At 49.4% G+C, this 12,093-nt stretch overlaps 1 protein-coding gene across 1 annotated transcript in view; it reads left to right on the forward strand.

Moving 5' to 3' along the window:
* LOC139263730 (rab effector MyRIP-like) overlaps positions 1–12,093 on the forward strand; it is a 346,446-nt gene that overhangs the window by 267,106 nt on the left and 67,247 nt on the right. The window contains exons 6-7 of the mRNA XM_070879762.1: positions 4,398–4,478; positions 7,698–7,847. Coding sequence (XP_070735863.1) covers positions 4,398–4,478; positions 7,698–7,847 — 231 coding nt within the window. The remainder of the gene's footprint in view (positions 1–4,397; positions 4,479–7,697; positions 7,848–12,093) is intronic.

Consider the following 12,093-nt stretch of genomic DNA (forward strand, 5'->3'; position numbering starts at 1 on the left):
GATTCATGCACAAGGACCCCCAGGTCCCCCTGCACCGCAGCATGTTGTAATTTCTCCCCATTCAAATAATATTCCCTTTTACTGTTTTTTTTCCAAGGTGGATGACCTCATATTTTCTGACATTGTATTCCATCTGCCAAACCTTAGCCCATTCACTTAACCTATCTAAATCTCTTTGCAGCCTCTCTGTGTCCTCTACACATCCTGCTTTCCCACTAATCTTAGTGTCATCTGCAAATTTTGTTACACTACACTCTGTCCCCTCTTCCAGGTCATCTATGTATATTGTAAACAGTTGTGGTCCCAGCATCGATCCCTGTGACACACCACTAACCACCGATTTCCAACCCGAAAAGGACCCATTTATCCCAACTCTCTGCTTTCTGTTCGCCAGCCAATTCTCTATCCATGCTAATACATTTCCTCTGACTACGCGTACCCTTATCTTCTGCAGTATCCTTTTGTGTGGCACCTTATCGAATGCCTTTTGGAAATCTAAATACACCACATCCATCGGTATACCTCTATCCACCATGCTCGTTATATCCTCAAAGAATGGCAGTAAATTAAATATGATTTCCCCTTCATGAATCCATGTTGCGTCTGCTTGATTGCACTATTCTTATCTAAATGTCCCGCTATTTCTTCCTTAATGATAGCTTCAAGCATTTTCCCCACTACAGATGTTAAACTAACCGGCCTATAGTTACCTGCCTTTTGTCTGCCCCCTTTTTTAAACAGAGGCGTTACATTAGCTGCTTTCCAATCCGCTGGTACCTCCCCAGAGTCCAGAGAATTTTGGTAGATTATAACGAATGCATCTGCTATAACTTCCGCCATCTCTTTTAATATCCTGGGATGCATTTCATCAGGACCAGGGGACTTGTCTACCTTGAGATCCATTACCCTGTCCAGCACTACCCCCCTAGTGATAGTGATTGTCTCAAGGTCCTCCATTCCCACATTCCCGTGACCAGCAATTTTTGGCATGGTTTTTGTGTCTTCCACCGTGAAGACCGAAGCAAAATAATTGTTTAAGGGGCTCTAAGAGGGTGCTTAACCCCAGTAGGAAGTTACCAAAATAGTTGAGGAGTCCCAGGAACGACCGCAGCTCCATGACGTTCTGTGGCCTGGGCGCGTTCCTGATAGCCTCTGTCTTGGCGTCTGTGGGCCGAATGCCATCCGCCGCGATCTTTCTCCCCAAAAACTCCACTTCTGTTGCCATGAAGACGCATTTCGACCTCTTCAGCCGCAGCCCAACACAATCCAGTCGCTGGAGGATCTCCACCAGGTTTTGAAGGTGCTTGACAGTGTCCCAACCCGTAACCAATATGTCGTCCTGAAAAACCACCGTGTGTGGTACCGACTTGAGCAGGCTCTCCATGTTTCTCTGGAAGATCGCTGCAGCCGACCAAATTCCAAACGGGCATCTGTTCTAGATGAACAGTCCCTTGTGCGTGTTGATGCAGGTGAGGCCCTTCGAAGCCTCCTCCAGCTCCTGCATCATGTAGGCCGAAGTCAGGTCGAGCTTGTGAATGTCTTGCCTCCTGCCAGCCTCGCAAATAGGTCATCTGGCTTAGGTAGTGGGTATTGGTCCCATAGCGAGAAACGATTAATAGTTACTTTATAATCGCCGCAAATCCTGACTGTGCCATCGGTTTTGAGTACTGGAACAATCGGGCTGGCCCACTCGCTGAATTCCACTGGGGAGATGATGCCCTCGTGTTGCAGCCTGTCCAGCTCAATTTCCACTCTCTCCCTCATCATGTGAGGTACCGCTCGCGCCTTGTGGTGAATGGGTCATGCCTCTGGGACCAAGTGGATCTGCACCTTCACCCCGGAAAAGTTTCCAATGCCTGGCTCAAAAAACGGAAGGAAATTTGTTAAGAACCTGGGTACATGAGGCCTCATCGACATGTGATAGCGCTCAGATGTCATCCCAGTTCCAGCGGATTTTGCCCAGCCAGCTCCTTCCAAGCAGTGTGGGGCCATCGCCCGGGACAATCCAGAGTGGCAGTTCGTGCACCGTGCCCTCGTAGGTGACCTTGACCATGGCACTGCCCAGGACAGTGATAAGCTCTTTGGTATACGTTCTCAGTTTTGTGTGGATGGGGCTCAGGGCTGATCTGAATGCCTTGTTGCAATACAGTCTCTCAAACATCTTTTTACTCATGATGGATTGGTTAGTGCCAGTGTCCAGTTCCATGGCTATGGGTAAGACATTTAATCTTATGTTTAGCATTATAGGTGGACATTTCGTCGAATATATGTGCACCCCGTGTACTTCAGTATCTGCCTCCTCTCTCTTAGCCTCGAAATTGCTTTGATCCACCATGGACCGATCTTCCTCTGCCACATGGTGGTTAGCAGGTTTTGCAGAACTTGCAGCTCGTCTGCAAGCTCGTTGGAGGTGGCCCATTGTTCCACAGCTCTTGCAAACATACCCTTTGAAGCGGCATGAATAGGCTGAATGGAAGCCTCCACAACGCCAACAAGGTGTGAATTGCCTTGCATTCATCCTTTGTTGCGGACTCTGAGTCATCTGGGTCACCTGAGGCCTGCTGGCAGTTGCAGACTCGTGGTTTCTGCCCTGTACATTTCTGCTCGCAAACACAGTTCCAGTTAATTTATGAACATTGCTAGCACTTGTGTGCTGAGAGATTTATTTGGTGTTATCATTGGTGGACATAAACGCCTGTGCTATCGCAATGGCCTGACTGAGGGTCGTTGTCTCTACAGTCAAAAGTTTTCGTAGGATGGTCTCGTGGCCAATGACCAGTACAAAAAAGTCTCTGAGCATTTGCTCCAGGTAGCCATCAAACTCACATTGTCCTGCAAGTCGCCTTAGCTCGGCGACGTAGCTCGCCACTTCCTGACCTTCAGATCGCTGGCACGTGTAGAACCGATACCTCGCCATCAGCACGCTCTCCCTCGGGTTAAGATGCTCCCGAACCAGTGTACACAGCTCCTCATACGACTTATCTGTGGGTTTCACCGGAGCCAGAAGATTCTTCATGAGGCTGTAGGTCGGTGCCCCGCAGACCGTGAGGAGGACCACTCTCCTTTTTGCAGCGCTTCCTTCTCCGTCCAGCTCGTTGGCTACAAAGTACTGGTCTATCCGTTCGACATAGGCTTCCCAGTCCTCACCCTCCGAGAACTTCTCCAGGATGCCCACAGGTTGCTACATCTTTGCGTTGAATTCGTATACTCGTCGCCAGTTATTGTGTTCCTAACACAAGAGGCTGCACACAGGGAGGTTAAAGTAACAGTGACCTCAGTCTTTATTAAGACACTCCAGAGTGAGGAACAGGCCTTAGGGGCCGGCTTATATACAGTGCTCCCAAGGGATGCTGGGATCCCTTGGGACTTCGGGGGATGTGCTCCCTGGTGACGGAACATGGGAGTGCATGCTTTACAGATACACAACACAGGCCAACCGAGAAAACTAGGAAAATCTGGCTGTCACATTTTAGTATTGTTCTTTTAAAATGTGACAAGTATCTCCCAACACCAAGAATCAGTAGGGGCCACTAACCCTTTCCGCTAGCAAGCCTAGCAACATAAGAACATAAGAATTAGGAGCAGGAGTCAGCCATTCGGCCCCTCGAGCCTGCTCCGCCATAGAATAAGATTACGGCTGATCTTCGACCTCAACTCCACTTTCCCGCCCGATCCCCATATCCCTCGATTCCTTTTATATTCAAAAATCAATCATAGAAACATAGAAAATAGGTGCAGTAGTAGGCCATTCGGCCCTTCGAGTCTGCACCGCCATTCAATATGATCATGGCTGATCCTCTATCTCAACACCATATTCCCGCTTTTTCCCCAGACCCATTGATGCCTTTTGTGTCTAGAAATCTATCTGTCTCCCTCTTAAATGTATTCAGTGACTTGGTCTCCACAGCCTTCTGTGGTAGAGAATTCCACAGGTTCACCACCCTCTGAGTGAAAACATTTCTCCTCATCTCGGTCCTAAATTTCCTACCCCGTATCCTGAGACTGTGACCCCTTGTTCTAGACTTCCCAGCCCCGGGGAAACATCCTCCCCGCATCCAGTCTGTCCAACCCCGTCAGAATTTTATACGTTTCAATGAGATCCCCTCTCATTCTTCTAACCTCGAGAGAATATAGATCTTCCTCCCACCGCCTCTCCGCAAGGCCGGCCTCAAATGCCCCAATGGCCCACTGCTCCTGACCCCCACCCTCTGACCCCACCAACACTGATGGGGTCAGCTGTAGGAGCCGCGGGTGGCATCCATTGCGACAAAGCCCCGCAAACCCTCCCCACCCCCTGTGCAGATTATCAGGGTACATTGTGTCTCGGGTGATGGATGCTAGTTTTAGATCCTGCAGCTGATGTAGTTTTCTGTCTCTGTCCGTCTGTCTGCCTGCAGGAAAAGCAGAACGAGAGCCACTACCTACAGGAGCACAAAGAGGAGCTGATTGAAGAACTTGCGGTGACGATAATGCAGAAGGTCTGTGCGCTCCGCACTGAAATATTGCAGCAAACGTCAATTATTATTCCAGCACAAAACAAGAAGCTGCTGATATCTGTTCATGTGGCGCAGTGTAATATATCCCAAATATATCTCAATACTTAACACCCATCATCATCATAGGCAGTCCCTCGGAATCGAGGAAGACTTGCTTCCACTCTTAAAATGAGTCCTTAGGTGACTGAACAGTCCAATATGAGAATTACAGTCTCTGTCACAGGTGGGACAGACAGTGGTTGAGGGAAGGGGAGGGTGGGACTGATTTGCTGCACGCTCCTTCTGCTGCCTGCGCTTGGTTTCTGCATGCTCTCGGCGACGAGACTCGAGGTGCTCAGCGCCCTCCCGGATGCACTTCCTCCACTTAGGGCGGTCTTTGGCCAGGGACTCCCAGGTGTCGGTTGCCGTGAAGGAGTTCCGAGTAGAATGCTTGTTTTGGGAGTCTCGTGTCTGGCATGCGGGCATTGTGGTCTTCCCAACAGAGCTGGTCGAGTGTGGTCAGTGCTTCAATGCTGGGGATGTTGGCCTGGTCGAGGACGCTAATGTTGGTGTGTCTGTCCTCCCAGGGGATTTGTAGGATCTTGTGGAGACATCATTGGTGATATTTCTCCAGCGACTTGAGGTGTCTATACACTGAGCACTAGAATCATAGAAGGTTACAGCACAGAAGGAGGCCATTCGGCCCGTCGACCCCGTGCCGGCTCTCTGCAAGAGCACCTCAGCCAGTCCCCCTCCCCCGCCCTTTCCCCGGAGCCCTGCAATGTTTATCCTGCAGGTACTTATCCAACTCCCTTTTGAAAGCCACGATTGAGTCTGCCTCCACCACCCTCTCAGGCAGCGCATTCCAGATCCTAACCACTCGCTGCGTAAAAACGTTTTCCCTCATGTCGCCTTTGGTTCTTCTGCCAATCGCCTTAAATCTGTGTCCTCTGGTTCCCGACCCTTCCACCAATGGGAACAGTTTCTCTCTATCTACTCTGTCCAGGCCCCTCATGATTTTGAACACCTCGATCAAATCTCCTCTCAACCTTCTCTGCTCCGAGGAGAACCAGCCCAACCTCTCCCCGCTGGAGACAACGCTCAGTACAGCACATGACATTCCCCCACTAAAGTGCGGTCAAAAAGTGACCAGAGTTTAAAAGTATTTACTGGGTTATTGTCTTAGAAATCGGCTCCTAAGATAAAAGAGCTCGGCAAAAAAAATTTTCCGGTTATTCCGTTTTCTTGTTTAATTTCTGTTGTTTGCTGATATTTCCCGAACTATCTCCTTGCCTGTTTTTGCAGTTTGTGCACAAGAGAGGCCAAATGAGCAATATCCTCCCAGGTAACCAGCCGCAAGCCTGTATCTCTGCGGAAGCTGCTTTTTCAAGCGGCTGAGGCGAAACACGCAAGGATGGCCCATGACAAAAATACCCCACCAGACCTTGCCTCCTGTTTTGTGCGTAAGATCCTGACTTTGGCTCAGAACCGTGACTGTTGATCTGGCTGCTCCCAGAGCACTGGATAATTACATTGCTGGTTAAAAAAAAATAACAGGAGATGGGTGTTTTTTATTTATTTAAGAACATAAGAAATAGGAGCAGGAGTCGGCCATATGGCCCCTCGAGCCTGCTCCACCATTCAATAAAATCATGGCTGATCTGATCATGGACTCAGCTCCACTTCCCTCCCCATAACCCTTCACTCCCTTATCGCTCAAAAATCTGTCTATCTCCGCCTTAAATATATTCAAATACCCAGCCTCCACAGCTCTCTGGGGCAGAGAATTCCACAGATTCACGACCCTCTGAGAGAATAAATTTCTCCTCATCTCAGTTTTAAATGGGTGGCCCTTTATTCTGAGACTATGTCCCCTAGTTTTAGTTTCCCCATGAGTGGAAATATCCTCTCTGCATCCACCTTGTCGAGCCCCCTCATTATCTTATTTTTCAATAAGATCACCTCTCATTCTTCTGAACTCCAATGAGTATAGGCCCAACCTACTCAACCTTTCCTCATAAGTCAACCCCCTCATCTCCAGAATCAACCTAGTGAACCTTCTCTGAACAGCCTACAATGCAAGTATATCCTTCCTTAAATACGGAGACCAAAACTGCACGCAGTATTCCAGGTGTGGCCTCACCAATACCCTGTACATTTGTAGCAGAGCATCTCTGCTCTGTCTTTATACTCTATCCCCCTTTGCAATAAAGGCCAAGATTCCATTTGCCTTCCTGATCACTTGCTGTACCTGCATACTAATTTTTTGTGTTTTATGCACAAGGACCCCCAGGTCTCTATGTACTGGTCTTATGACCTAATCCTGCAATATTTATTCATTCATGGGATGTGGGCGTCGCTGGCAAGGCCGGCATTTATTGCCCATCCCTAATTGCCCCTTGAGAAGGTGGTGGTGAGCCGCCTTCTTGAACCGCTGCAGTCCGTGTGGTGAAGGTGCTCCCACAGTGCTGTTAGGGAGGGAGTTCCAGGATTGTGACCCAGCGACGATGAAGGAACGGCCGATATATTTCCAAGTCAGGATGGTGTGTGACTGGGAGGGGAACTTGGCTGGTTTGACCCTGCCCTGGGACTGCTGGGTCTATATTAAAACATAGCCCAAGGTGATGAGTTAAATATCGTCTCCTGGAGAAAAGATTCCCACAAGAACTGATGTTGAGCTGCCCCAGTTTGCTTCTTACTCACCTGATATCGCACTGACCAACGTGACATCGGACAACACGATGGCTTCCCCAGGAAGTAGAAAAATTCAGTCAAGGGTGTGGAATGCGCTGCCTGAGAGGGTGGGGGAGGCAGACTCAATCGTGGCTTTTAAAAGGGAATCGGATAAGCAGCTGAAGGATAAACATTGCAGGACTCCAGGGAAAGAACGGGGGGAGGGGACTGGCTGAGGTGCTCTTGCAGAGAGCCGGCACGGGCTTGACGGGCCGAATGGCCTCCTTCTGTGCTGTAACCGCTCTGTGATTCTCTGATGTTGTTCCGAGGTTGGAGCAGAGTAACGGGAGCTGCAATGTGCTCAACCTGGGACTATTTAATGGTGGTCGTTGGTCACAAGATTGATTTCCAACTTTGCAGCGGTGAAATTGTTCACCTAAAAAAAAAACCCCAACATTTTATTAGCATTGTGCTGAAATATTGTCGATTGCTTGTCTTTTGTACATGGAGAGATGACTGATGGGAGTAGTGCCCTTACATTCACTGCAGGTGATAAAAAGGAAGCAGTCTGTGAGTGAAATGACAATCTCTGAATCCGAACAGCCACAACAACAGAGCAGAGCTTCCTGGTACCCTGGCTCCACTACAGAGAACGCTCTTCTTTCACACGTCAGCTGCCAAAGGATGTCAAATCTCTGGGTGAGTTGGAGAGCATTATCTTCGTTTTCAGCAGACGGGAAAGGCCAAAAAGGGAAATGCTGAAAATGGTATTTTGCCGTGATTGCCAGAACTCTGATTGTCCTCGGATTTTCTGTAAGTAGCCTGAACATCTGCAGCCGCCTTAAGACCTGTTTACAAAGAGACCCGGCCCGGATTTTGGGGTGGTAAGACGCCGAAACTGCTGTCATTACTCCACTGAAACTGACCGCAACTTCTGGAATCGGCGCTGCGCAGATAACCGCGGAAATCCAGAAGTTGCTGTCAGTCTTTCTCTGCTTCGCCACAGACAGCTCTGTGGAACTCCGCAGAGCCAGCAATCAATTTAAATCAAATGTCCTGACAAACACTTCTCCCATTACACTGGAATATCGCTGTTACCCCCACCGCCAGCCCCGCGAAAAAGTTAAGTCTTGTTGAAAGAGGTGTAACTGGGTTTTTAACGACATATTAACTGCTGAACAACCGTGCTGGCCCTGAAAAGCTAATTTTATATTTATGGAATACCAAATTTTTCTATTAATATGATAAAAATTACATGGCTTTTACTTTAAAATATATATATTTTTTAAAGCTTGTTTATGATATTTCAGCTTCCACCATAACCCCATGTGTATGTCCTAATCTTTATTTCACTCTCTGTAAAAATTTTTTAAGTAAATTATAATTGGTACCTTTTATTTCCTGGTTTGCCGTCTGTGAGAATGTGATTGCCTACTTGGTGACATCACTGTTGCTGGACGCTGGTGATTCGCTTGATTTGGCGCCAGATTCAAACTGACGTCAGGAAGAGCTGAAATTCACGCCACAGATCGCTAGATCTTTGCGGCAGTTTTCTTCGAGGTCAGCAGCGATCGGTGTCACTTCACCACGGACTGCAAATTCCGGCCCACTTTTCTTATGAAAGAATGCTTAGCTAACCTTGCTTCATCGGAACTATGACCTGGGTAATTTCTGTAATGGCCGTCCCGTATTTCCGAGATTATACTTACGCCGAAATTTCCTGCAGCTTTCGTTATGTGCGTAAAAACCGGGGTGAAACGACCTTACATGCAGCACTGTCAAACGTTGCCCCACGGTGTATTCTTCCATGAAATTACGCCGTGACTTACTGCGTGTGTCTGTGTTGCGGACTTTATGGAATCAGGGAACTTGCACGTGTGGAGTGTGAAACCGAGTCTGAACATTCACAGCGGCAGTGCGGCACCATTTAGTGATCAGACATGGATTGCCAGAGCTCGCAGAATGAGGGGCAGGATGTCTGAATCTCGGTTATATCTGGGTTACAACTCTCAGTTCTCCACTTCTGACTGCTGACATTTTATCACCAGGCTCACTGGAGGGGAACATATCTCTGAAGATTAGCGCCTTCCACAACCTCTGGACGTCGCAAAACACTTTACAGCCAATGAAGTACTTTTGGAGTGCAGTCACTGTTGTAATGTGGGAAATGCAGCAAGCTCCCACACACAGCAATGTGATAATGACCAGATAATCTGTTATAGTGATGTTGATTGAGGGATAAATATTGGCCCCTGGACACCGGGGAGAACTCCCCTGCTCTTCTTCAAAATAGTGCCATGGGATCTTTTACATCCACCTGAGAGAGCAGACGGGGCCTCGGTTTAATGTCTCATCCGAAAGACGGCACCTCCGACAGTGCGGCACTCCCTCAGTACTGCCCCTCCGACAGTGCGGCACTCCCTCAGTACTGCCCCTCCGACAGTGCGGCACTCCCTCAGTACTGCCCCTCTAACAGTGCAGCACTCCTTCAGTACTGCCCCTCCGACAGTGTGGCACTCCCTCAGTACTGTCTCTCCGACAGTGTGGCACTCCCTCAGTACTGGCCCTCCGACAGTGCAGTGCTCCCTCGGTGCTGCCCCTCCAACAGTGCGGCGCTCCCTCAGTACTGCCCCTCCGACAGTGCAGCGCTCCCTCAGTACTGCCCCTCCGACAGTGCGGCACTCCCTCAGTACTGCACTGGGAGTGTCAGCCTAGATTTTTGTGCTCAAGTCTCTGGAGTGGGACTTGAACCCACAACCTCCTGACTCAGAGGTGAGGGTGCTGCCCACTGAGCCACGGGTGACACTTATGCCACAGTGACACTTATTTCTGTTTTAGCCTCTCATTTCTACATGGAACTTGGCAGCATCCAACACCTGTGTCATAAGGCCATTGCTAACCCTTAAACTCTGAACTGGTCACAATTGTTTTCTGGCGGGTCTAAGGGGGGGATTTTACTTCCTGATGTGCTGGGAGTGGGTGTGCCTGGTAACGTGGGGAAGCCAATAGTCTGAGATTTGAAGCCTGTGTCTTTCGTCTCGAGGCACACCGGGAAATATTAGCGCAGGTGACAAAAAGCTTGGTCAAAGAGGGAGGTTTTAAGGAGCATCGTAAAGGCGGAAAGAAAGGTAGAGAGGTTTAGTCAGGGAGCTCCAGAGCCTGGGGCCCAGGCAGCAGAAGCTGGAACTAATACTCGAGGAATGCTGGTATATTTCCGGGGATTCGGTGAGCTGGTATATTCCCGGGGATTCGGTGAGCTGGTATATTCCCGGGGATTCGGTGAGCTGGTATATTCCCGGGGATTCGGTGAGCTGGTATATTCCCGGGGATTCGGTGAGCTGGTATATTTCCAGGGATTCGGTGAGCTGCAGTTGCCACCTACTGGTCAGTTGCTGCTAGCAACCAGCCCAGAAAATTCTCTCTCTGCACATAAGCCCGCAGGATAAATGTGGATGAGGACAGGCCCATCTCACCTCAGCCATCCAGAAATAACGTCCGTCGTGCTATGACACCACCCAACGATTGTTTCAAGGACTTTGCCTCCACCGTGCTATCTGGAAGTGTGATCACTCAATGTATCGAGTCCCCTATTTACCGTGTACCATTTTAAACCCAACCCCCACGTACCATTCTGAAGGTTTTGTTTAATGCGGTATTCCAGGCTCACCAGCTCCACACTGCCCAGTATTTTGTGCATTTCCTTTCAGGGGTAAAGGGGCGGATTTTCCGTAGTGGCCAGCCTCCAGCGCCCCACAGCGATCTTCAGGGCCGGTTTTGCGGAAGCACGGAGCTGCTCCGCCCGGAGGAGCTATGTCCGGTGTGCAACGCCCCTGGTCGCGATAGGCTGGGGCTATTATCTTTGGAACAGAGGAGGCTGAGGGGAGACCTGATTGAGGTGTATACAATTATGAGGGGCCTGGATAGAGTGGATAGGAAGGACCTATTTCCCTTAGCTGAGGGGTCAACAACCAGGGGGCATAGATTTAAAGTAATTGGGGGGGAGGTTTCGAGGGGATTGAGGAGAACTTTCTTCACCCAGAGGGTGGTGGGGGTCTGGAACTCACGGCCTGAAAGGGTGGTAGAGGCAGAAACCCTTACCACATTTAAAAAGTACCTGGATGTGCACCTGAAGTGCCGTAACCTACAGGGCTACGGACCCAGAGCTGGAAAGTGGGATTAGGCTGGGTAGCTCTTTGTCGGCCGGCGCAGACACGATGGGCCGAATGGCCTCCTTCTGTGCTGTGAATTTCTAGGATTTTATGAAAAACACTTATTCCAGGCATGGCCCCTGGATACTGGAACCTTTACCAATATGGCGGACAGCACACTTCCAGCGTGGACTGTGCGCCTATTCAGGCTGCCCGCCATGTTGGACGTTTAGGCGCCATGTTTATGCCTGTAGAACCGTCGCCATGTCAACGAATTTTGAGGCTAGTGACTTGCCACAAGCATGTTGCTCACCTTTGAGTCACAGACCCAGGATAAGGGGTCAACATTTAGGACTGAGATGAGGAGGAATTTCTTCACTCAGAGGGTGGTGAATCTTTGGAATTCTCGGCCCCAGAGGGCTGTGGATGCTGAGTCGTTGAGTATATTCAAGGCTGAGATCGATAGATTTCTGGACTCTGGGGGAATCGATTATTACAATAATAAACTTCTTCTGGATGAAGACGCAGGGCCCTGATCTGGTGGTAGCAGCGATGGAAGACTGAGCGGTTTTTAATGTGTGCTATTCGAGCGTGTTGACAGCGCCATGCATCAGCCGAGCAGGCAGATGCTTCAGTGTTAATTACTATGTGCAGAGAGAACAGATACATCTTCCTCAGAGAGAGGCGGCAGCCAGAACCGCTGCTCTGTCCGAGGGGAACATCCGTCACAGACCGGTATCTGCTGCCCGACTCTCCACTTCATCCAGCTGCTGCACTATGTCTGATCTTCAAGGTTA

Source organism: Pristiophorus japonicus, chromosome 5 (assembly GCF_044704955.1).
Source record: "Pristiophorus japonicus isolate sPriJap1 chromosome 5, sPriJap1.hap1, whole genome shotgun sequence".
Lineage (NCBI taxonomy): Eukaryota > Metazoa > Chordata > Chondrichthyes > Pristiophoridae > Pristiophorus > Pristiophorus japonicus.